This window comes from Dermacentor albipictus, chromosome 10 (assembly GCF_038994185.2).
Source record: "Dermacentor albipictus isolate Rhodes 1998 colony chromosome 10, USDA_Dalb.pri_finalv2, whole genome shotgun sequence".
NCBI classification, from domain to species: Eukaryota; Metazoa; Arthropoda; class Arachnida; order Ixodida; family Ixodidae; genus Dermacentor; species Dermacentor albipictus.
The window spans coordinates 26,228,470-26,254,693 of NC_091830.1; the positions used below are offsets into that span (position 1 = coordinate 26,228,470).

General features: G+C 45.3%; 1 protein-coding gene across 5 annotated transcripts in view; it reads left to right on the forward strand.

Annotated features, from left to right (window-relative positions):
• The first annotated feature begins 1,108 nt into the window (after positions 1–1,108).
• LOC139051039 (uncharacterized) overlaps positions 1,109–26,224 on the forward strand; it is a 47,824-nt gene continuing 22,708 nt past the window's right edge. Inside the window, exons 1-5 of one of the 5 annotated variants that reach the window (XR_011509210.1) lie at positions 1,176–1,331; positions 4,855–4,976; positions 14,716–14,899; positions 21,926–22,073; positions 23,209–23,386. Coding sequence is in view for 3 of the 5 variants with exons in the window: in XM_070528071.1 (XP_070384172.1) it covers positions 1,124–1,331; positions 14,716–14,899; positions 21,926–22,073; positions 23,209–23,298 (630 nt within the window). In the remaining 2 variants the exon portion in view is untranslated. Of the gene's footprint in view, positions 1,332–4,854; positions 4,977–12,054; positions 12,468–14,715; positions 14,900–21,925; positions 22,074–23,208; positions 23,387–26,224 lie in introns of those variants that run through there. The other 4 variants (XM_070528071.1, XM_070528073.1, XR_011509211.1 and 1 more) reach the window with 4 other exon arrangements.

The window sequence follows — 26,224 nt, forward strand, 5'->3', positions numbered from 1 at the left end:
GGGTGATTATTTTTAAGTTTTACGGTATTTTCAAAAACCTCCGGCTGCAAATAGCATAATTCTTGTCCTTGAGCTGGCTCATCGGAAGAGGCGGACATTGCTAGCCCGACAAATGGAAACACATTTTCAACTGATTAACAAAAAATTACCAATTAACTTATCAGTTAATTAGATTACGGCATATAATAAAATTTACGAATTGAAGCCGATGAGCTTGCAAAACGCATCCACTTGCTATGAATTTCCTGGATGACAACACTTCCGAGATATTACTTCCCAAACTGCGTGATGAAATACATGGGCGTTCCAGTTGCCCTAATGCTTCAATGCATGAAATGGCGTTTGATGACGTTTACGTTTAGTTTGATGGAGCATATGTCCACGCTGATGCCATTCTGGAAATTCATTCAAAGTAGATACGTCTGACTAACTCACCCGCTGTAATTCGTAAATTGCATTATCTGCCTGAAAGTACGCAATTATGATTAGTAAACTTTTGTTAATTAGTTGAATACGTGTTCCTATTTTTTGTGGAGGTAATGTCCACCTATCTGAACAATCCAGCTAAAGGACTAGAATTAGGTTATCTGCAACAGGCAATTTCCTTAAAAAAATCCCTATAAGTAAAAAATTATCGCGCTGCAGAATCAGGCTACTGGCTGAGAATAGCGCCCTCCGACAGGGGTTAGCTATCGATGCTGGTAAGGAAATTTCCCAGCGTCCGTCTCTCTGTCATATAGGCAGCGCGATCGCATAATATGCATCCCATCGTTTCAGGCACCTAATTGTGTTCACAGTCTTGGCTATCAGACTGGCCGATAAGGTTTGCTTTGCGGCGGATGAAATAAAACGCCCAGCCGAATCGTGCGTAGCACTGCGCTTGGCTTTATGTAAGCTTCGGGGACAAACGGAATTTTCAAGCACAATAGAAAAAAAAAATTAAACTATGAATTATCGCGATATAAGACGAAGAATTTCAAGCAAGGCGGTGGGATCGAATGACACCGGGTAAATCGCTCAAACGCTGTTTATGACGCCTATAAAAAAATCATTCTGGGCTGCTATCAAACAAGCCCGCGACGCATTTCTTGGTGCTTTGTAGACAAGTTTTTTTTTTATAACCATGGGAGTGTCACGAGTGTCAGCCTCGCCGCTACTCTCGACACTAGTTGCTGCCTTGTTGCGAAGGCAGTGGGAGGCGGGAAAAAGTGGCTGCACTTTGGGCTGCGTGTTCGCCTATTGTAGTGTTTTGAGACGTGTTCTTGATGCATCTGCTGAGGCCTTTGCTTTAGAGGCGTTCTTACCGCATCTTCTGAGCTGGACGTACAAAGGTAAAAGTTTTGTTGTCGCGAGCACGGCAAAAGTGTGGGCATGGCCTTCCCGCGCTGCGTGCCTGCGATATAAGCATAACTGTGCGGTTTGAGACCATCGAGCGGTCTTTATTTTTGGTCTGCTCGTTTAGGTTTCCGAGTTGAAAGCCCATGGAGGCAAATCTGTACCAAAAACTGCGGTTTTAATACGAAGGAAAGGTGAGGGAGAGCTCTCTTCTGTGCGTGTCGACTTAGCAACTTGGACAGCGAATGTTCCGTTACGGGGAATAAACGAGGCTGCACAGAACCGGGTGGCTTTCGTGTCCCGTTTTTTTCACGCATATCAATCTGCCGCATTCGAGAACTCGTGACGGTGGAAAAGAGAAAGTAGCATGCGACTAACGTGTACGGAAACAGGCTTGGGCACGCTCCAGTGCCTCACTATTTTATTTATATGGACACTCCAGACGCATGTCCCCGTAGTGGCCATCGCCACAATGTTGCTCACAAAGTCCTGTGGGAGGCAGCGCGAAGAGGTACCCGACATGGTTTAGTTAGTGCGGCCAGCCATGGTGCCGCGCTAGTGGCAGCAAAGGCGGAGCGCGCTAGCGTGTTCTATTCTCGCTCTACAGAAACGTGAGCCGTCTTGTTCGCCTGTTCTGCAGACGATAGCGGGGCCGCTACAGTACCACGCTCCTAGTGCGAAGCATGATTGAAATGTGTGGAAAAGGCGCGCGTGTTGGAAGAAGAGAGACCGCAAGAGTATGTGGCAGTGGTGGCATGAAACGGTGGCAGTGGCGGAGAACTGCGAGTGGCGCTGTGCCTTGTTCTTGCTGATTCATGCTGTCTCACGATTTCAGGTGAGGATACGGGTGTGCAGGGCGCCGTATTGTGACGACCACTAAGACCTTGGTCTCGAGATGGCGTGGTCAGCGCGGCTTCTACTCGTTTGATACGCAATTTGCCAGGCATTTCGTAACGTGGTGCGGAAAGCTGATGCTGTCGTTGTTGGGAGGTTCTAGAGTTCATGCAATGCGAGAGCGGTGTGCCAGGCAGCGCCGGCGGCGTACGTTGTGAGTGAGGCGCTGCGACAGTGATGCAGTAGTATGAAATCACGGTCTGCCACACGTTCTCGTAGATGCCAGGGCGTGGTAGAAATCGGAGCTCCGAGAGGAGACCATAAAGCAGTTCGCGACTTACATGGACATAGGGCAATTCTTGGTAACTAACGCTGCCAATGTAGAAGTGATTGTTGAGCTGAACGAACCAGATAGCAGAGCGGCTCCTGCAGTACTTCGGTAGGCCATACTTCCGCGGAAGGTGCAATCACAGGATATCGGAAGGATCGTCTGCTGCTGCTTGCGGAGAAATGTCGAATGCCGTTAGCATCAGGGTTTCAGTGGTCCCTGAAGGCATCGCCAAGGTTGGGCTTGTGTGTCGTCGGGGCTGTGAGAGTGAAACTTGCGCCTAGTGGAGCCGGTGGGAGAGCATCGGTATCGGCGATGAGTGAGGAGCCGCCGAATGGAAAGCTTGCAGGAACGTCTAAGGAAGGACAGCAACGTAACTTAGTGTAGCCCAAGGCGCTTGTGTTTGGTGCAGTGAATCCCTTGAAAAAAGTCGCCGCGCAGCTGCCTTTGAGCTGGGGAGGAAACTCGCGAACGAAGTAGAGGTTCGATGCTGGGTGCGTGCCGGTGATCGGCAAGGGTGGACGCAGGCGATGTGGGACGACAAAGCGCTGAATTACGCGACGGTTCAAATGGCAAAAGCTGTTGTGATTCAGCGCTCGATGTGACCTAGTTAGCAGGGACAACTGCCCGTACAAGTCGTGGCCGAAGGATGACAGCCGGAGCCTGGAATACTGTTGATACGAAAGTGACTGTCCAGCTGGATGAACCAGATGTCTGCCATGTCTATGTAGAATTCCCGCACACCCTAAAACCACGGGAAGTCGGCCGGACAACTCTCACCTTCATAGTGCCGGTGCGTTGACGTTGGCCTGGCTAGTCTCGGTCATCCAGTATTAACAATTGGTGGGAGGCGGTGCGATGCGGTAGCCGCCGTGGCGACGGATCATTTAAGCCCCGGTGCCGTGGGATCTCTGGGGTGGCAATTACCGCAGCCGATCAGGTTGAGCGCGCTAGTATTTTCTATTCTCGCGCTACGTACACGTGAAGTGTCGTCTTCGCTGGCTCTTTAGGTGATTGTGGCACCGTTACAGTTCAAGAGCGATGATATCGTCGCCGCGCTGAAAGCTTGCGAGGGTGAGCCGACGATGGTGGGTCCATCTCGGGCGTGCTAGGGAGGAAAGCGGGAAGGAAGCGCGCCGTCTTCCATCGCTCGCAAAGCAGCGCAGTGGGCGTTGGTGCGTTCTACCCCTGCGGCGACTGCACGGGCCCTATCTTGAACGCGATAAACGATAGGGACAGAGTGAGCCGAGGGCTGATAGCTTCGTGTGCGCTGTGGTGACGCCGCTAAGTTCGCGCTGAAACGAGATGCAGCACGAGAGTCAACTCGTTCGCTGATGCCGCCGTGCTTCCTCACTCCTGCGTTTTGACAGCGAGTGTGCGGGGTGATCGAGTGAGATTCGTTCATGCTTGATTGTGTGCGCGCAACACCATGCTTCCTAATTAAGTTAGTAAGCGAATTTTTACAAGTTTACACGGCTGATAGAAGTACTGTCCATAATTCGTATAGCTCTCTACTGATTTGCCGTCGCAATCGATGCTTCGCCTTTCGGGCGAAACTGCTACTTTTTTCCTTTCTTTGTGTGATTGTTTGAACTGCTAGAATTGAGCAATGCTCAGACTCAACCACACGAGAAGCACGTCCAGCCGTTAGTGTGAACATGTATAGTTATGTGGATCTCGAAGAAAGAAGCTAGGCCACCTGGACCACGTTGCAAGTGCAATGAAGCAGACGAAGCTCTTTGATAGTAGACGATGCCGCAGAGTGCTCTGGTGAAATTAAATCCGTGGTAAATTTTTGCTGTCAGAAATATGATCGCATTGTAGAATACACACCGGCATTCGGACACGACACGATGGCTGGAGCGCATTCGGAACCACCCACCACAAGCGGATGTTAACAGCAAACACGCTGTGGCACGCTATACACCGCGCCATTTCCGCAGTTGCCTCTCATTCATAACAAAAACATGGTGGCCGCCAAGATGTGGTGGCAATTCTGGTCTACACTGACGTGCTAAGAAGGGCTTTGTTTCAAAGCAAGGGTTTCAAACAAAACAGAGGCTAACAGAGGAAGATGGCGATGCAAGGTTATGAGCAGTGGTAGAAGAAAAGTTTTCTTCCAGACTAAGGCATGCTTCCTTTTCAAGCTTCCAGTTCCAGAGACAAGTATCCTTGTTGATATGCTGGCTCTAGAGACGTGCAGGCCTTAAACATTGTGCTGCGTATCTTGTCATGCCATATGAAAGAACTGTAGGCGTAACGTGTAGAATCAACGTCTTGAGATTTATAAGGAACTGCGTGCAGCAGTGCACAGAATGGAAGAATTGTGTCTGACACTCTGCACCACGCGCTCGCAGGGTTGAACTTGTCCGTCATCCAGACTGATGGGGTCATCTACAAAGAAGAACTAGTAAAGGATGCAACAGTGCACTAAAAAATCCATTCTCAGAAACTTTGGCTCCTACCCAGTCTTGGAAATGTACGTGAACACAAAAACAGGAAAGTCCCTTTGTTTCTTCAACAGCTATTTGCCACGGTGAGAACAGGAAATAACAAGAAAACAGGTCTGTTACCGCAACGTTATGGCCCAGCCAGCCCACCTGGTCCATTCCGTCTATCCATTACAATATCCCACCCTTATGTGCTATCAAATACAGTAACTTGACTTCATTTCTTTGTTAGGTTCATTTCTTGTAATAGTATATGAGAGATCCGCCGTTGTTCTGCTTTAAAGCATGTGATTAGGTAACAAAAACTGCGAACAGGCCTGGAATCAAAAGCCTTTTTCGACTACATAGGATGCAGCATAGTGACATCGCTCGACCTGAAGATACATTGAGTGTGATTTAGTAAAGCTCGTTGGTGAATCGCGTACGTAGGTGCTTTAGAAAAGCAGGTTCACTAGAACCAGTTGAGCAGATGCGCAGTGTTGCTAGCTTAAACATATTCTAGCATGATTCGCCATGAAGTGTCACTAAAACAAACAAACTACTTCTCTCGAGGAACGGCGTTACTATCCACATTATTGCAATGCGGCTGCTTGCACTTTCGAAGGTACCTGGCTGTCGTTCTTGTTGAAACGTTTATTCGAAACGTAGGCTTTCAGCCCGAATATTAAGTGTTAAAAAAGGTAAAAATAAAAAAAAATTGAGTATCACCCACACGTCTACGACTTTTCCCAAATACCGAAAAAAACAAAGTGCTGGTTTAAAGGATATTTGAGGTCGGATTGCGCAACAGTTGGACGAGACACACAGAAGAGACACACACTGTGGCATGTTTTTCTCTTCTGTGTGTCTCATCCAAATGTTGCGCAATACAATCTCTTATATGCTGTACCAACACTCCCAGTCTTCAACCTTGGGATAAAGGAATTTAAAGGAACTTTTTCTTTCATGCAATGGAGTAAATAACATGAAACGGCTGGCAGTAATGCTTGCACTCTCTACCCATTGCTTGCAACCTCAGTCAGCGCGGACCCATGTAACTTTCCTCTCATTTCGCAATATTCCCTTAAGATATTGTACAGTTTGCTTTGTGGAATATCGTGTTTGAAAGCTTCCGATGCAATTCTTGGTTCTTTGCTTAAAAGCTCTGCACAGCTATGATATGCAAAGTGATTTGCGCAGAAGGTTTCGCTTCACCTTGATCTCAACAAGACATGTTCAAAGACAGAGGGAGATCGAATGCTTCAGGTTGGAATCAATATTTATATGTGTTGTAGTCTCCGTCACGGCACTGGTTCAATGCACACATTAGGGCCAGGAAGAAAACAAGTTCCATGTTGAGAATTTGGCTCAAGTGTGGCATCCGTTGTTCGACCACTCTTCTAGACAACCAGGTGGCCAATCAGCTCAGAACGGGGTGCTTGAGTGAGTGTGTTTGGGTGAGTGTGAAGCTTTGTGCCGTTATTTACACTTCATTTGCTCTGGCTTCCTGCAGAGAGCTTATGCTTTGTAATGGCATGACAGCCGTGGAACAAAGGCCCAGTGCCGAAAGGAAAGGCCGGTGCCTCTTAAGAGTGGGTGGTTACGCAGCCCACTTTTTATTCATGCTTATCCGTGCCTCCTTCACCTAGTCATGCGTGGGCGTATGTCAATTTTCGGCTTGGTGTCACCATCACACGTTCTACAATGCACGAGCTGTGCTCCTTATAGCCTTAGAAAAGCTATGAAGCTGCGCTATCACGAGCACTAGTTGGTCGTGAGCAATGCTTTATCCTAAATGTATAGAACTGAAAGCAATTGAGAATCGTTATGTTATAATGGCCGGGTTCTCTCCTTTACTTTCTATAGAGCGGTATCGTGCTCGTTCTCGTCGCGTAAGATGTTTTGACACATAGACTAAGGGATGTGAACAATATGAAATAAAACAATTGAAACATTTTATGTTATTACGCTACACTACGCACGGTAAATACGGTACCCGTTTTAATGCAGATGCTTGCAATACCATCGCTAAACAAATGTTAGATGACGGTAACTGTTATAATAGCCTTTAGTTATGTCAAGTGTTAAGTATAACTTTACAAATGAACAATAACTCTCCTTGCCCTTGCACATACATGACATGACGTGCGTTCTTAATCTATGTTTGAAGAAAAAATGCTTTCTAATGGCTTTTCTAAATACTTTGGATTGTGTTACATTTCCTGTGAACATTGTCCATCTTTGACGACGGTGCCAAATCTGCACAAATGTTTCACGCTGCCATTACAGGTGCAAAGAATACGTCAACATATCCGCCTCTTTTTCCTTAACTACAGTAGTTTTCCTATACAACCATTGTAGTTATGCTTTTCTAGCTCTTTCACGATGTAAGACAAAAATCAAAGTTATGACAAATTATGTGTAGCCCTGTGCCCACTAAAACAGTGACAAAAGGAATACTGCAGCATGTATTTCGGAACATAACAGTCACGTGTAATTAAGTTTATTCGAATCGAACGTATTTGTTTCGCGTAACGCCGCTGTCACTGTGTTTGGTGACCTTGCTATGCCGATTTAACCACGCGCGATGACCACGACGTCAACTTGCAAAGAAGGTGTGAGGAGTAATATACAAAACAGCGAGGCAATGTTCAGAATCCCGGCAATGGAACAAGTGTTCGTTGATTATTAGCCAGCCTCATGAAGCTGTAGAATAGTGCATTTAAATAGGGCAACTTATTAGCCAGGGCATGGAAAACGAGGCGCAAATTGCGGTTGAACGCATACGATTCGTGCACAAAAGTCATAGCCTGCGGTTTACTATACGTGAAAAGTGTATAATTGATGCGGCATTCCAGAAGTATACAATCTGAAGAATATGCAATCGTCTATAAGTACCAGCCTAGGGGGCTCAGACTTTGAGAGTAACAAAGCAAAGTCAGATTCCAAGGACCATGCAAGTGATTGATGGAGCAAAAATTATGGGCGTTACGTCAGGAGACAGGATAAAAGTGGTATATATTAGGGGTCAAACGAGTGTTGCTAACATTCAAGCCGAGATTCATAGGAAGAAGTGGAATTACACAGGCCATAAAATGCCCACAGGATATAGCCAGTGGTGCACTGGTGTAGCACGATGAGCGCCAATGACGAAAAACACATTGCCTGGGTACATAAAACATTGTGCTACTTGAAATCGGATTCTGCAGGATAGCTGTACCTGGAGAGAGAAAGATGTGAGGTAGGACAGGCAGGAAGGTCAACTGGAAGAAATGTACCTGCCTGCTACCTTACACATAGGCAGGTGTTAGGGCAAAAGAAAGACATGAAAATATGCGAGAAAAAATGCAAAACGTGCCAAAGAAATGCAGGGGCAGTTTGTAACATGCCAACCAAACGTAATAAGTTCAGCAGGGCTTTGAGCAACAGCGCCTTCTGGCTTGGTGGTCAAGGCGCTATTGGGTATTGGTAAAAGATTGGCGGCATAAGCCAGTGTAATATAACATAATAGGATGATGATGGTCAACACTTTGTACAATGCACCTAAATAGATTTCAAGTACTGCAAGTGCACTTAATATTCGTTTCAGCTGTCATTCGCTATAGAGCACCTCTCAGGTGCCTAGTAATGGCCGTCTACGACTTGAAACTGAATATTGCGGCAGTCAACAAAGGGCAAACCCCTGTCGAATAACTAAAGCTCTTTCAGGTATTGGCAGACTAGCTAGGGAGTCACGGGGGTTAGGGAGGTCATAACTGGTTAGTCATGTCGAGTACTCACTAATGAGCATGCCTTCTCCGACAGAGGCTTTCCTGATAACAGATACAGGGCAGAATCTATCAGATGCTACACAGGCATATAGTCCTGAACATCAAGGAATTTGGCTGCAATGTTTAAAACACAGCAACCATTGTAATAAACCTGTGAAGAAGTATTGATAGTAAGTTGCGCAGGTGTAGGATCGTCCCAACGTACAAAAATGATTGCGTAAAAGAAGTGCTTTACAAGGACATTGAAGCAACAACAAGATAGGTCAGAAATCAGTACACTGTAGTGATGGCTGACTTCAGTAAGAAGATTACGAATAGGAAACTGTGGCATCTGTTCTAGAAATAGTACAGAATATATATTGGTGGAAATTCCCGGTATAGCATGTGGGGGAGGAACGAATGTGTCCTTACAAAAAACTGAGTTATCAGAAGCGGACAGGCAAACGACAAAACGGGAAAGAAAGAAATGCCAATTCAATGCAACTTTCTCGAAAGCTTCCAGGAAACGCATATGGGCTAAAATCCGAAGCTACAGCTAGACCGAAATACGTTTCTTGACCTTGTAACGATTCCGCCATTGTGCATTATGTAGAGATACCGGGTATGCTTGGGGACAGTAATCAGAGGCTAGGGAAGTCCTGGAGTGTCCTCGACTTGAGCAGACATATAGGAGAGACTTCGCCAGCACGAGCAGGACCACCTGGTAGGGAGAAAGAGAGATGAATTCGAATTAGTACTTGCGAACGGGTATCTGTGTTTAAGCAAAAATACTGTGGATAGTGGACAGAAGACCCTAAGCAAAGTACGTCGTTTGAGAGACTGTAAGTGAAATCATTCGCAAGTGAAGAAAACTTTACTGAATAAGTAGTAATTAACATGGGATGGTAAAGAAACCAAGGTACTTGAAATTGATGCAGGTGCCCCCTCAATAGCATCCTTGCATAGCCCGCTCTGCACTTTCGGTACAGTAAGTCGCAAAATCGGAATGATATAATTGGTGTGGCATGGAACCATTTGTTCAGAATCGCAAAATGTGCGTTAGCCACTATGCAAAGAATGTTCATATTGGGAAAAATCTGTCCTTTGAACTACTTTCATGAATATGTTCAAAATTTGTGCTGCCCTATAACATGTGTTTCTTTAGCTGCACCAAATTTTTAAAAATTGCATGTGGTAGATAGCGCAATTTCAACCTTTGAGCTAAATTATTCGACGAGGGAGCCATAATTCCCACGAAAAAAACAAAATTATTATTTCAAGAAAAAAACGTAAGTACACTAACTAACTTTTTCAGTAATTATTTTGCTGTGGAGATTGTAGCAACAGAAATCTAGGAACACGGACACAGAAGGAATGACTAGACATTGATGCAACTGCAGTTTCGTCACAATCTAGTCGTTCCTTCTGTGTCCGCGTTCCATAGGTTATGCTGCTTCAATCCGCGAAGAATGAACGAACTAGCTCAGTTAAACACCCTCCTTACTGTACTGCACATTTGAAAATTTACGAAATTTAGCCTGCGAATTCGCAAGGCATATTCACGTAAAACGAATTCTCAGGACCACACCATGTTCGAGATAATAATTTTAAAAGTGCGACGAAATCCATTGGCCTTCAAATTGCTTTGGCGCTTCATACATAAAATAGCGTTTTCATTAAAAAAAATAAGTGGAGCAACATCGCATTTTTACCGCAACCTTCCATGCGGATATTCCATGTTCCATGCGGATATGTCTTGCAACCTCACTAATTACAATATGTAGATTGACATATGTGCCATTACTTAAATAATGAAACATTTAATTACTCTGTTTGTGTGTAAATATTCATGTCAGCATTTTTATTTCTCGTGGAAGTAATGGCCACTGAGTAACCTAGCCCAAGGGTAAGAATTGTGATATCTACCACTGGCAACGTTCAATAATTTGGTGCACCTAAAATATACTGTATATATATCTGTGTTACTGGCAACATTCCTGTGTGTGTTAGGAAAAAATTGCCCGAATGTTTAGCAATGAATTTTTCTGAGAGAGACAGAGAGAAACAATGTATTTTAGAAATGGGCATGCTCTGTGCCCTCATTAGCTTCAATTATGCGGTAGCAATAGGGCCCTATATGTCTAGTTAAAATGCAATTTGTACATCTTGAAACGCTTCGTAGCGTTCGCATTCTCTCTGCCCCCGATGACACAGCACTGATGCAATTTTTTCCTTTTGCAAGCAACAGTGTGCCATGAGTGTTTTGCACACATTTCCCCTACTTGTCACATTCATTGATAGGGCACCATGACTCGCGCCATCGTATAATTTGATTCGAAGACGCTCCAGAATATGTTCGAAGTAAGGAAAGATGGTACGCAGATGCTTGCGTCATTTGATTTCCTTAACTAGCCTAGTTACCTGATATGTTTGTTCCGAAATCTTGTAAAGATTTCTAGAACCTCCTTTCTGTGAATCGATGTTTGTATGGAGAAAAATTTCGCTTTCTATGCATGAATTACCATCACACACACGTAATTATGCGATGTTCCGTGCTTAGTCTGGGCGCGCTGTTCGTTTTTATTATTCGTGCCGGTCATCATGAGTTTTTCAGTGAATCAGTGCCTGTACCTTTTTGTGTTTGTGTAACTACTGTCCCAAGCTGCCAACTATAGAGGTGGCAACCTCGATAAACTGCCTAGTTAAGCGGCTTCTAGGCTGTTGTTTCTTCTTTTGTAATAAAACAAAATGAACATGATTTGATGGGTTTGATTTCATTGATTTTCTAGTGCGTACTCGTACAAACCAGTCTAGATCTTATGTAGCAGTTTATCATTGTTTGAAGCCATAACGTGGAACGAGAAACTGCTACTTCTCCCTTGATAACTGAACACGTTGCGTCGAACGTTTCGTGAACCACGGTAGTGCCTTTAGTAAAGGGGTGATTCGTTGCAACATTCATCAGTGCGAATTTAACTACAGCATCATTGGGTAAGCAGATGGAACACTTGACCAGCAGCTCAATTAGTGTTTTATTCTTCTCGATTGCTGGATATAATTGGGTAGGGTAAATTTTTGCGCACACAAAGGTGGACACCATGATCTAAGCAGTTAGCAAGAATCGGACGAGTGTGCGGCCTTTTTCACCCATGGTTGTCAGGAGTTCTCAGGAGTTGTCAGTGCCCTGCAATAATAAAGTGAAACAGCATCATAAAACCATAGAACTAACGAATTTCGCCTTAGCGTGACTGTATATATGCAGATGTGTGCAGTTAAGGATATTCAAGCCGGATTGTTCTCGGTTAACAAAAGATTAAGCAGCAGTTCTGTGAATGCACAAAATTAAAAGCCACAGGTGTTGAGGCTAGGATGCGCAAACATGGGAAACGTAAACATCGTAGTGCCAGTCGAAAACTCTATAGAGACAAATGTGTCAGTAAAGCTTGAAGTCTATCAGACCGAACTCCTTTCCATGCTAAAGTACCATCCACATTGTGCACATTTGTGCGGAAACGGAAAGCAACGGAAGTGACGTACTGTCGAGGCCTCAAAAGAAGCGCTGGCAGCTTGCCCAACGAGGCAATCCGGTCTTCAAGTTTCCTCCAGTTTCGTGGACTCATCAAAGTGAGCAAGAGCTGTGGCTTTAAGATAGGCGAAGGCAGCACTGTCAAAGGACACAAAGAACTCATACGCCCTGGTTGACGAACGATATGTTGGGAATTGCTTGTTTCTTGGCCATCTTAAATTTGGTGGCCTGCTGGATGCAGACTCCTAATGTAACGAAGTGTTCGCGTAAGTGTCTTGGGAATTTTAAGCTTTTAGTTTCTTGCCTAAATCCGTATTTGTGTGTTTCATATCTGTCCCGTATATGGAATTCGTAAACAAATTTCAGTATCTTTCCCTTCCGTATCGGAAATATTACTATTCACAGTATTTTCTTAATTAAGGAAACTTAGACATAGAACATATTTGCGCAACATAGTTCTCACAGGATGCAATTGATGCTTTCTTCTTTTTGTTGCCACTTCTGGTTTACCAATATATCCGTTTCTCTGTGCATATTTTAGAAAAACCTATTTATCGCTTTCGCTATGAGGATGACGGATGAGCGTTCGCACTTATTTTCATTCTAGCCCTGTTGAACCATAACTAGTGCCAACGAAAGTTATTCTAAAATCCAGATTTTATCATTTGCATGTCTTACTTTCAAATGCGCAGGAAGTTTTTTCAGGTGTTCAAGTGGGGGCCAGACATCTGCAAGTCTAATCGTTTGTGCCTGTGGAGCTTGCCTTGTCTTCACTGTTTTGTCACGCGATAACCTATTTTTTGCGACCGAGTGGTTTGCCAATTTTTCAGACCACTTTCTCGCGTCACACTTAAGCGAGATTTCAGCGATCATTAGACGCGGAACGAGTGATTCGCTCTGCCGAAACATAAATATTACGGGATGACAAAAGCGTGTACGAGTCAGCTATTCCGGTGCTTTGCAGGCAGGTCTTCCAATATCAATTTCTGCGCACTTTTCTCGAACAGTAGTGGTGGGTCACCTTTGCTAATACTAAATTCAGAATCAACAACGGAAGATATGCAAACTTCCCTAAGCAGGCTTTCCTACACATCCAGCATGCCCTAACCAATATTGCCACGTTCCAATTAGCAGCACTGTGAGAACTGAGAACCTTCGTTTTGAAACTTCGGACGGTGCAGAAACGTGGAGCAGGATGGAATTATGTCACCAGAACGCATGTTGAGACCTTAATCACAATTCTATCCGTGAGGTACGGCATTTTGGATCGGTTACACGAGGTGTGAGGAGAAAAGCATCGGCAGACTTGCATATCTGCCATTGGCCTCTTCTCGTGAACAACGCAATTGTGCAGGCCTTCTTCGTGAGTACATGCCTTCATATTGAGCACGCCACAATGATCTCTGTAAAGTGTGCTAAACAATCTTAGTAATTCTTTCTTTCAATTTCGATCTAAACCAGCCTTTGTTGGAAGCGGCACGCTTCAATTGTAAGAAAGCATATAAAAGCGCCGCTTTATGCATTTGCGAATGCACCTCGACGCTTTTGCTGACAGCTTGCGTTCCTTTTCAATGCTAAATTGCGTTAACGTGATGCTTTTTGGAGAAATGAGGGGAAGGAAGCCAGTGCTGTTGTTACCGAAGTTATTTTTTTTACTGCCGCCCTACTTTAAATAGATATGCATAAGAAATATTTTTGCTAATAATCTTTACTTTTACGTGATCAGTTATATTGTGGTGCCCCCACTCATCTACCTGCAGACTGGTTTGACAAATAACGATGCCATGCCAGACCAACCAGATACCCGGGTCTGCTCCCACCCATTGTACCCTTGTCTCGCTATTGTTCGTATCGAGGCTCCAACGTCGGTAATTCTGGGCACATCGTGCTCTCACTTCTTAGGATTGCCAGAATTAAGCTGACATGACTTGATTAGGGCTCGAATTCAATTTCGCAATTTGAACACGTCTGCTAACGTGAATAGTTGCTTATTTAGTGACATTCTAAATTGGACTGCGTAAAAATTCGCATTTGAACCCGCATGGCTCATTCGAATGCGCCTACACAAACAAAAGGAAAAATAGAAAGCTTCGCCTTAAAAATAGCCAATGAGAATGGACAGGACAAATCGCCTTACTCGAGAGCCTCCCTGCCTTGTGAAGCCATTGTGGCACATGTAAAACAAACACAAAGAACAGAAGACAGGACACCGTGGATGCTGCAATACGTCAGTGACACGTGTATCTGTCTATTACGAAGTGAGATCTATTGTTCGTGCTATTTCTATTACGTGTTAAACCCGCAGGCATGCGCAATAATCTGAACGTATCTTTAAATTTTAGTGGTGGGAAATGTATTCTTTTAGTGTAGTGGCCGTGGTGTCGGGTCTTTTTTTTCTATTTGTTTCATTCACGCCACAGTGGCTTTATGAAGTACCATCGAACTTGAGCAAGACAAATGATTTTTATCCCTCTGCCGTTTCTTATGTTTCCTCTCATTCTCTTTGCCTCGTAGGGAGCCACTTTTTATTTGTCCGGATTAATGGCGTCACCATCGGAAACGCAAAAGTTGGACTTAACATGACCGTGGACGTGCACGTCCGCGTTCTTAGACCCATCGGCTCGTACCCCGCGTTGGAAGTCTACGTGGCTACTGACAGTGGAAAGCGACTGCGGTGCTTTCACCGCTACTTGCCCAAGTAAGAGCGTACAACTTCAAAACAGCATATAATTCGTAATCTAGAACGTTACGGCTTGCCCGTTCAGGTTGGCCCGTATGGCCTGCGCGTTGCAGAACTAGACGCTCACATTTCGTATTAGAATGCACACCAAGCTACACATGTAGCACATTTCTGGTGATAGCGTGTGGAAGGCTCGCCCTCCTTCCGACCTCTTTTGAATACGGGTGTCCGAGCAGCTAACTTTCGGAATCGAATCGATTGCGAATATTAGAGTAAACGACCAGCGAACATCGAATCGAATGTCCTTAATTTTCTAAAATAACACGCCATATTAGTGTGGGGCAGTCCATTTGTGGAAAAAAGTGTGAGGGTTATTCAAATGATCTTACACGTACGTGCACTACACTCGCAAATACAAGTCGATGACTGAAAAACTTAAGAAATAGAAACAGCTTTCAGTTATCTGGGGTACCACGGCAATGACTGTGTTGAAACACGCGATTAGCACGTCACCAGATACGTGCACAGTGTTGTGTTCATTGATGGTGAGGTGCGTGATATAAGAGAGTGGCACAGTGTTTAAAATGATGCAAAAATTGGGAGACTCACAAGTGGTATATAGAGACAAACTGCTATGGATGTTGTCTAAATGAGAACTGTTCTTATTGAACGGTTGGAATTTATAAGCAGAAGCACCGCACCATCCGTACACTCTGCATACTCGTGCCCCTGCGCAAGAATCGCAATTTTCCTCAAACCGAATCAATCGGATCAGTCCTCACTTAGTGCATGGTTCCCTCTCGTTCGAAATTGTCCGACAAGTGGTGCTGTCCCTCGTATGTTGTCAAGCAAAGAACACACTCCACGGCTTCGAACAGGGAATTTTCTAATCGGATACGAATCGTACAGAAAGAAGAAACCGATTCATATTAGAAATTTTGGTTATACCCATAGCCCTACCTTAGAAGGGCGTGTGGCGCCGAGAAAAGCTGCGAACCAGCGTAGCTGGTGGGTTGACTTGAGTGTACCCTTTGCGGGCACGTGCGGGTAGCCCATATGCTTGCAGTACAGTCGTACGGAATTTTCCATTTTTGACGGCGTCGACAATTTCTAAATGAAACCCATTGTCTGCCAGTACACGGGCAGCTGTCGCGGGGCATGTCTTTCGTGATAAAGCACTCGAGCAAGTCGTAGTGCGGCCGTAGATTGCCTTGGCTTACTCGTATCTTAGGGACGGGCGGGGTCCGTAGAGGTGGTACGTATTTAGCAGGTGCGAACGAAGAGAAACCTTGACACCAACTAGAGAAGGCAGACGAACAGCAATCACGTGTCTTGCCTTGTCCCCGTCCAATTTTGTGCTTGTTATCACGCTATTCAGGGTTGCAGCGGTGGCGTAGAGGTAGAACACCCGCCTCGCGTGCAAGAGGTCCGTGGTTCGAATCCCGGTGCCGGCAATTTTCCACCGGATTTAAAAAAAAAAAATCCGCGTGTTGATAAAATTGCATAAACAGGCCTGGAGTGTGGCCTGATCCCGGTGACCAGAACCGGTAACGCACTCCCTCACCAGAGCAGGATTGGCCACCCTGGTGCAGTACTTGGCCACAACCTCCTATATGAACAACACAACCAAACCCCGGCCCTCAGTCCCCAGCAGCTGCGAAGCAACTGACCACGGCGGCGGTCAGACCTGCGACGCTGCAGAGGGTGCTAAGAATCACTGGCTCCGGACAGGCCGCCATTGGAATATGAACCTGGCAACGTTTAACGCTAGAACGTTATCTAGTGAGGCGAGTCTAGCAGTGCTATTGGAGGAATTAGAAGGCAGTAAATGGGATATAATAGGGCTCAGCGAAGTTAGGAGGCCAAAAGAAGCATATACAGTGCTGAAAAGTGGGCACGTCCTGTGCTACCGGGGCTTAGCAGAGAGAAGGGAACTAGGCGTCGGATTCCTGATTAATAAGAATATAGCTGGTAACATACAGGAATTCTATAGCATTAACGAGAGGGTGGCAGGTCTTGTTGTGAAACTTAATAAGAGGTACAAAATGAAGATTGTACAGGTCTACGCCCCTACATCCAGTCATGATGACCAGGAAGTCGAAAGCTTCTATGAAGACGTGGAATCGGCGATGGGTAGAGTGAAAACTAAATACACTATACTAATGGGTGACTTTAATGCCAAGGTAGGCAAAAAGCAGGCTGGAGACAAAGCAGTGGGGGAATATGGCATAGGCACTAGGAATATCAGGGGGGAGTTATTGGTAGAGTTTGCGGAACAGAATAATATGAGGATAATGAATACCTTCTTCCGCAAACGGGATAGCCGAAAGTGGACGTGGAGGGGCCCGAACGGCGAGACTAGAAATGAAATAGACTTCATACTCTGTGCTAACCCTGGCATCATAAAAGATGTGGCCGTGCTCGGCAAGGTGCGCTGCAGTGACCACAGGATGGTAAGAACTCGAATTAGCCTAGACCTGAGAAGGGAAAGGAAGAAACTGGTACATAAGAAGCCGATCAATGAGTTAGCGGTTAGGGGGAAAATAGAGCAATTCCAGATCAAGCTACAGAACAGGTACTCGGCTTTAACTCAGGAAGAGGACCTTAGTGTTGAAGCAATGAACGACAATCTTGTGGACATCATTAAGGAGTGTGCAATGGAAGTCGGTGGTAACTCCGTTAGGCAGGATACTAGTAAACTATCGCAGGAGACGAAAGATCTGATCAAGAAACGCCAATGTATGAAAGCCTCTAACCCTACAGCTAGAATAGAACTGGCAGAACTTTCGAAGTTAATCAACAAGCGTAAGACAGCTGACATAAGGAAGTATAATATGGATAGAATTGAACATGCTCTCAGGAACGGAGGAAGCCTAAAAGCAGTGAAAAAGAAACTAGGAATTGGCAAGAATCAGATGTATGCGCTAAGAGACAAAGCCGGCAATATCATTACTAATATGGATGAGATAGTACAAGTGGCTGAGGAGTTCTATAGAGATTTGTACAGTACCAGTGCCACCCACGACGATAATGGAAGAGAAAATAGTCTAGAGGAATTCGAAATCCCACAGGTAACGTCGGAAGAAGTAAAGAAAGCCTTGGGAGATATGCAAAGGGGGAAGGCAGCTGGGGAGGATCAGGTAACAGCAGATTTGTTGAAAGATGGGGGACAGATTGTTCTAGAGAAACTGGCCACCCTGTATACGCAATGCCTCATGACCTCGAGCGTACCGGAATCTTGGAAAAATGCTAACATAATCCTAATTCATAAGAAAGGGGACGCCAAAGACTTGAAAAATTATAGACCAGTCAGCTTACTGTCCGTTGCCTACAAACTATTTACTAAGGTAATCGCAAATAGAATCAGGAACACCTTAGACTTCTGTCAAGCAAAGGACCAGGCAGGATTCCGTAAAGGCTACTCAACAATAGATCATATTCACACTATCAATCAGGTGATAGAGAAATGTGCGGAATATAACCAACCATTATATATAGCTTTCATTGATTACGAGAAAGCATTTGATTCTGTCGAAACCTCAGCAGTCATGGAGGCATTACGGAATCAGGGTGTAGACGAGCCATATGTAAAAATACTGAAAAATATCTATAGCGGCTCCACAGCCACCATAGTACTCCATAAAGAAAGCAACAAAATCCCAATAAAGAAAGGCGTCAGGCAGGGAGATACGATCTCTCCAATGCTATTCACAGCGTGTTTACAGGAGGTATTCAGAGACCTGGATTGGGAAGAAATGGGGATAAAAGTTAATGGAGAATACCTTAGTAACTTGCGATTCGCTGATGATATTGCCTTGCTTAGTAACTCAGGCGACCAACTGCAATGCATGCTCACTGACCTGGAGAGGCAAAGCAGAAGGGTGGGTCTAAAAATTAATCTGCAGAAAACTAAAGTAATGTTTAACAGTCTCGGAAGAAAACAGCAGTTTACAATAGGCAGCGAGGCACTGGAAGTCGTAAGGGAATACATCTACTTAGGGCAGGTAGTGACGGCGGATCCGGATCATGAGACAGAAATAATCAGAAGAATAAGAATGGGCTGGGGTGCGTTTGGCAGGCATTCTCAGATCATGAACAGCAGGTTGCCAGTATCCCTCAAGAGAAAAGTGTATAATAGCTGTGTCTTACCAGTACTCACCTACGGGGCAGAAACCTGGAGGCTTACGAAAAGAGTTCTACTCAAATTGAGGACGACGCAACGAGCTATGGAAAGAAGAATGATAGGTGTAACGTTAAGGGATAAGAAAAGAGCAGATTGGGTCAGGGAACAAACGCGAGTTAATGACATCTTAGTTGAAATCAAGAAAAAGAAATGGGCATGGGCAGGACATGTAATGAGGAGGGAAGATAACCGATGGTCATTAAGGGTTACGGACTGGATTCCAAGGGAAGGGAAGCGTAGCAGGGGACGACAGAAAGTTAGGTGGGCGGATGACATTAAGAAGTTTGCAGGGACGGCATGGCCACAATTAGTACATGACCGGGGTTGTTGGAGAAATATGGGAGAGGCCTTTGCCCTGCAGTGGGCGTAACCAGGCTGATGATGATGATGATGATGATCACGCTATAAATTACTCGTACATGCACGTATTACTTTTCCGCCGCTAAACATATTTCTTTCGGCACTTAGTCCTGTCCCAGAACTTCATGAACTATGTTGTTACTACGAGCTCAGTATCCGTAACAAGGGCAGTCTAAAAAGGAGTTCCAGGAAGTATAAGACTTAAAAACCTGATAACCGGCTTGGGAATTGCTACAGCATGAGCTGTGACAAGGCAAATGCTCCGTTTTCGGTAATCTGCTATATTAAAGGAACTCCTGCTAAGTCTTCGCTTTGTTTTACAACCAAGGTCATGCGCAGAACCTTGGGATATCTCGAAAGTGTTTTTATGAAGTTTATGTTTAAGTAGTCATTTGCTTGCATTTATTACCGACGATAATCACTGGTAAGGCAAAAAAAGGAAGCAAAGCACACAGATCTATTATTTTTATTGATGTTGGCAGCATATAAGAGTTGTGGATGGCACGTGATCTGCCTCGGTCGAGACTCTTTGTCCCAGCTGTTATCTGTAGGATATTTATTGTACATTTAATTCTTGGTATATTTTTAAGGAATGATTTCCGTCATTACGGTGTCTGGCTCTCTTTTTTCTGATGCATAAATGAAAATAAAGATTGCTGACGTCATGTAGTCTAGGGGAGCATAGATGTACGGATGGAGGCAGTTAAGACGCGTTTTTTATATTTTATATTTAGCGAAAATAAGACACAGCTTGTGAACGATCTGTAGCCAAATCTCAAAGTGTGTAGGTCACTTACGGCGTTTGCCTTAAATTACGTATTCCTGCACTCTCAAGCAGTATAAGTGTGTTTTATAAACTGTAAGGAAATTAGCCGTCCTTCTTGGGGGAACTACAACCACCGCCGCGTTCAAACATAGTTAAAGTAGTTAAAGGGGGCAACAGTCCCTCTCATATTTTTGCAAAGGTAGGTGAGGGTGGATGAGTTGCAGCGTTTGTAAAACAATTCTTTTAACGTACTCGAAACAAGCAAAAGGCGTTATTTTCTGTTTTCCAGGGCCGAGGTAACGCTACGTCACCCCAATTTCAGATTTGAAGAAAATGGGACGCTCTAAGTGTAATTAATGGGGTGTTGCAAATAATTACTAAACCCTCAACTTTCTTGTAATTTTAGGTATTTTGCGAACGCTCAGGGTGTCCCTGGTAAGATAAACGAGTGAGGTCATTTTTTTTCAATAGCGGCTACATTATGTGTAGTGTGCAGTTTGATGCGTGGGGGTAATTAAGGCATTTGCAGAAAATAGTGCATGCAAGCATTCCGGAGCAGGATAAGCTTGTATTGCGGAAGGTGGAGAACTTAACCAGGTGTGCAGAGAGAAGTGCAAGTGCCATTAACATAACCTTTAGTGAAAGTGGGGGAACCATGAGGGCTTATTTCAGTGATATGGGGTGATTAGGATGGGGTAACCTTAGTGTGAGTGGGTAAGGTACGGCGGGTGTACCACGGGAGAATCGTTTGCGCGCAACGTTTTCAAGTGGGTGGTTTATTTACAGATAACTGAAACTCTTCATGGACTTGCTCTAGAGAAACAGCTTTGCTGGACACTTGGCTTTGATTATGTTAGGTCAACACAGATGCAGTCTTTCTTTCTGCTGTGTGCTTGGAGCCGCGTCTTGAAGCATAATTTCCTCTAGTCTGCACTGCAAATAGTCAGGGAGGAAAATGTCTATTTGCTAGAGAAAATAAAATAACAGCGTCTTGAAAAATTGGAAAGGGAGCTACCACTTAGCCACTAGTGGACTACGCTTGCAGTACTATTTTGTTTTCCAATGTTATTCCAGTGCGCAGCATGAAATAACTGTTGTCAATGACACTTGCAACGTCAACACACTGCTTACTATTTGAGGCAGTATGGAGGCGTTACTATTTATCCGCTGAACCTTCACAGAGTTCATCTAAGCCAATATACACTTTGATTGGTAACATAGTCTTCAGACCTAAGTTAGAGTGCTTGTTTCCAAATTTCTACTTTTCTTTCTTCTTTGGTCACTTTAGGACCTTTTAGGCCTTGCAAAAGGAGTCATACTTTTTGTGGGTCTAGCCAGTCAGGTGAGACAACCGGGTTCCAAACGTAGTGTTGAACAATTGCGCCTTTTGTTGGTTCACACTTTCGTCATCTTGATCATCAAAATCAACATCGGAATAATTTAAGCCCGAGAGCCTCTATCAGCGATTTTCAACTGTCCCACATTCCGTGAGCTGATTGCGCCTTATATATACTCGCAATTTTCTTAACTTAATGACGCTCCTTCTATTGGCACTCGTCCTATAACTCCAACAGAACAACGGTTATACGCCCAAAGCTATCACCTGGTCTGTCAAACTCCCTTTTCTTCCTGCTAGTGTTAACTTAAGTATCTGCTATTCATGCTTTCTCTCTAAGCTACGCCGCTCTTTTTCCGTGTCTTATCCGCTTGAGTAATCCGCACCAACTTCCTGCAGCGAGCTCAGGCTTTGCCGCGGCCGTACTGTTATGGAACGACTATTTACCGACGAATGGAGAGACCGGTGCCCGCTAAGGTCAGGCATATACAGCGGCCACATTGTATTCAAGCTTCCTCGCACCGAGTCCACCGAGAAGTGCATAGGGGTACGTAAATTTGATTTTTCCTTACCGGTAAGTGTATTCAAACGTAGGAGCAGCTTTTGTTGAAGCGTCTCAATTGCAGTACTCTATACTACCGAAAGAACATACACGTTACGTTTTACAACATGCATTTCACTTCTCACAGCTTGATTGCCTCATTTTATTCAACCTTCGTACGATAGTTTTTCATTTTATTGTGTGTGTGTGTTACCGATCTGTTATTGGGTGAAAAAAGTTATCGTTTAGCATTACGTATACGAAACACGCAAGTGATACATCATAGTGTTTTTGCAACGTTGTAGTGGCATTCATGTCAATTTGCTACATGCATGACGTACGATGAACAGGCGACATTCATTAAACTCAACTGAACACACAATAAACTCAATAAAATACAAACTTATGGGGTTGTGTTTTATTCTGCCGCTCAGTCTGTCATGTCACGTGTATTCTCAGACATGGTGACGAAGGACACGACAAGGACACGTAAGCAAACAAGTTGAATGGCGGACGTGATTTTTGCCTTTTCGCACACGTTGACGTATTATGCAAAACGTCTCGGAAATCCGCTTCCGCATTGAAAGATCCAGGTGGCCCTTCCGCCAGAGACTCGATACCTTGAGTTCTGACTGTTGTCTACGTGCGAACACATTCACACTACCTTTAGGTAAAAAACACGGCTCAGTGTAACTCCTACGTAAGTTTTTGCCATGCGGTTAAAGCATATCTTGTGATTTTGCTTTCACTTCAAATCGTAGTGATTTTCGATCAATTACCTTATCAGGAATAAGGAGTTTATCGCTGGACTGGAGAGCTCGGCTATCTTAATTAATATGTCGTGTGGGCAAGCTGGTTGGTTCATAGGATTAACAAGCGCACACATTAGGTGCGACAAGGGCGTAAACACAAGACAAGCGCTAACTCGTAAACATAGTTTATGGTGAACAGACAGCTTACGTAAAATAAAAAAACAGCGCATGAAAATCCCGCAACTACGTGGTCGTCTTGCGATGGATACAAACAACCAAATCACATCATTATTTCCAGAAATTTTTGGTAATTACTTCGTAGGAGCATATATGCATTGTTATACTGTGGGTGTCCCTTTGACGCACACTTTATTTTGTTTCATTTTCAGAATGGTCGTCTGGTTTTCACTTTCAAGATACGAGACGAAGGTTTTATTTTAGAGTGCGTGAAATTTCCCGTAGAAATCGAGCAAGACTGATGAGCGAGTGGTTAGCTCTTTGCAAATGCTTCGCACTCGGTTTCAATTTCAAACAAGTAATAAAGACACGAGCGATATGCCAACATAAGTTCACTGTTTTTTTCAATTAGTTATATTGGTTCGCTTGTAAACCATCTAGATTGATGCTTCTTTCTTTTTTTTCTGTTGTGCCTTAATTAGGCAGTACAGCAACGACGTTATAAATATGTGTTGCGCGGCATTTTCTGGGACGTGCACAGAAGGAAAGCCTTCTGTTTTGTTCTTCGAACACGCCAGGCCCGCATCTTTCTAAGAGAGCACGGGATAATATTTTTTTTTACTTAGACATGGTGGGGAACGTCTATGAATTGTACAGCATTAACCACAGGGTAGCGACCATTGTAAGAACGCTAAATTAGAAGTATAAGTTTTTATACGTATATATAGAGGACATCCCCCATCTATTGTGAAGGTGATGAAGCAGCAGAATAGTTCCGAGCAGACATCAAACTAGAAATAACAAAAGTACTGTAGTACACTACAGCACTGTGATAGGAGTTTGGACTGTTTGAATGTCGCGGCCGAATGCGCGTGATTGCTGTGCGGCGGCGACGGACGAAGAAGAAGAGAAGGACCGGTGTCTGGGCGGAGACGGCAGCCATGCGATCTGCCTGAGCTGCCTGGGCTGGCCTTCCGTACGAGCCGAGCAGTCATCTACCCAAGGCCGGTGTTCCTGGGTGTGCTGGCAGAACAGGCCGGGCTGTCCTTGGTCTTCAACCGGCCTGCTCCACTGCTGGGCGAGCATCCGACAGCGGCATGTTCCGGTGCAGCTAAGCCTCCCGAACGGTCTACCCTGTGGCGGGCCGACGTCCCGACCCTGCTGTCGCGCGAGTGGCTCGTCGTGTGCCGGGCACCCGCCCCGGCCTCCAACACCTGCGCCACTCGCCGCTCGAGATTCATCTCTGCGCCTCTTCGTGCCGTGAGTGTGTGAGACCGACGCGCTATCGGACGCCTTCCGACATTGACGCTGAGCGCGACGATACTTACGCGACAGACATTTATGAAAGGAACTCTGTGTGTGTTATCGTGTACGTTATCCTAGTCCCGTCCCCGTGTCATTAAAGCCTCTCTGTGTTCATTGTGCCATCCCTGTGTGCTTGAGGCCTGGGCCCACATCCTCCTATCACAAAATTTTGGCGAGCCTGCCAGGATATTCAAACGCACAGGAGGAGCGATGGAGATCGAGAGGTTGTACGCCATAGGGAAAGAGCTAGGAATGACAGGAGCGGAGTTAAAGCGTTGGATTGATACAGAAATCGTGAGGGAACGCGACCAGCGCGCCCAACATCGGGAAGACGCGAAAGCGCAGGCGCTGGAGGCCGAAGCGCAGGCAGAACAAGAGCGTCTACGACTAGAAGCGGAAGAACGAGTACTAAAGCTCAAGATCGAGCTCCAGGAAAAGACTGCTGGCGTACAAAGCGCACAGAGAGACAGCACTATGGAACAGTCGGTTACCAGGGCGGCTCCTGAGCTATTCAGTCCTCATAAGCTGATCCCGCCCTTTAACGAAGCCCGGGATGATTTAGACGCTTACTTGCAACGTTTTGAGCGAGTGGCAACAAGTCAGGAATGGCCCCGCGCAAAATGGGCGCTCTCCCTCAGCCTCTGCCTGACAGGAGAAGCGTTGACGGTCATAGGACGGCTTGATTCTAATGCAGCCCTAGACTACGACCAGCTGAAGGTTACTCTCCTTCAGCGCTTTCGGTGCACTGCTGAGGGATACCGAGAAAAGTTTCGAAACGCAAGGCCCGAAGACAATGAGACTGGCCTACAATATGCAGGTAGAATATCGGGCTACTTTGACCACTGGCTTGAAATGTCCCATATTGAGAGGACCTTCGACTCCCTCAGGGACACCATGATTGCTGAACAGTTCTTGAGAAGATGTTCTGCGTCACTGCGAGTGTTCCTGAAAGAAAGGAACTGTAAGACCCTCGCTATGTTGTCGAAGAATGCCGATTGTTTTATAGAGGCACAAAACCTGACCAATCTAGGTAGAGAAAAGTTATCCAAGGAGGGCGTGTTAGACTCTGCTCGCAAGACTGAACCTCCAACAGCGATGCCACGTGCAACTAATCGGTGCTTCCTGTGTGATAAAGCGGGACATCGAGCTTCGGAGTGCTGGTCTCGGACTAAAGAGGACTCTACCGGTCGCGGATGGTCCGGCAGAAAGGGACAAGGCGGTGAAACCTCAAGAAGGAAAAATCAAGGACAAGCTTCGTGTATTCTGGCTCCATCGCAAGCCGAAAAGCCGACAGAAGAGAGTGGCGGATACGTAGTGCTTCAAGGTGGCGAAACGGTCCCAATAGTCAACATGACGTTAATGCGACAAGGTCCCAGATGTGACAGTGGAAATCTGCCAGTGAGAAGAGGCTTTCTCGAATCACAACCGGTTTCTGTCTTACGAGACACTGGCTGCAATACCGTGGTCGTGCGACTGTCTTTGGTACCTGAGGACAAAATGACAGGAACAAAAAGTCCAGTGTTCTTGCTGGACCGTACAATCCACTACTTACCGGAAGCCATAGTATACTTAGACAGTCCGTTCTTTACCGGCGTCGCGCGAGTTAAATGTATGCAAGATCCCCTGTATGATGTCGTACTGGGAAACATTGAAGGTGCCCGTGCACCTGATAACCCGACCAATTCTTGGTCTCCGCTGAAACATAACAGCGACAAGATGAGTTACCCTGCTAACAGGATGTCATCCACCGCTCAAGCAGAGCTACCAGACGTAGAGGGCCAAACGTTGTCCACAGCTAAAAACGCAGCCGCATCCTCGAAACATAAAGAAGACTGTGAATTTGGTGCCGAGATCGTTGCTCTGACAAGGGAAACGAAGATACGGTCCCTGCCTACTCTGCCTGTCCCGCAACCCGCAGTCGTT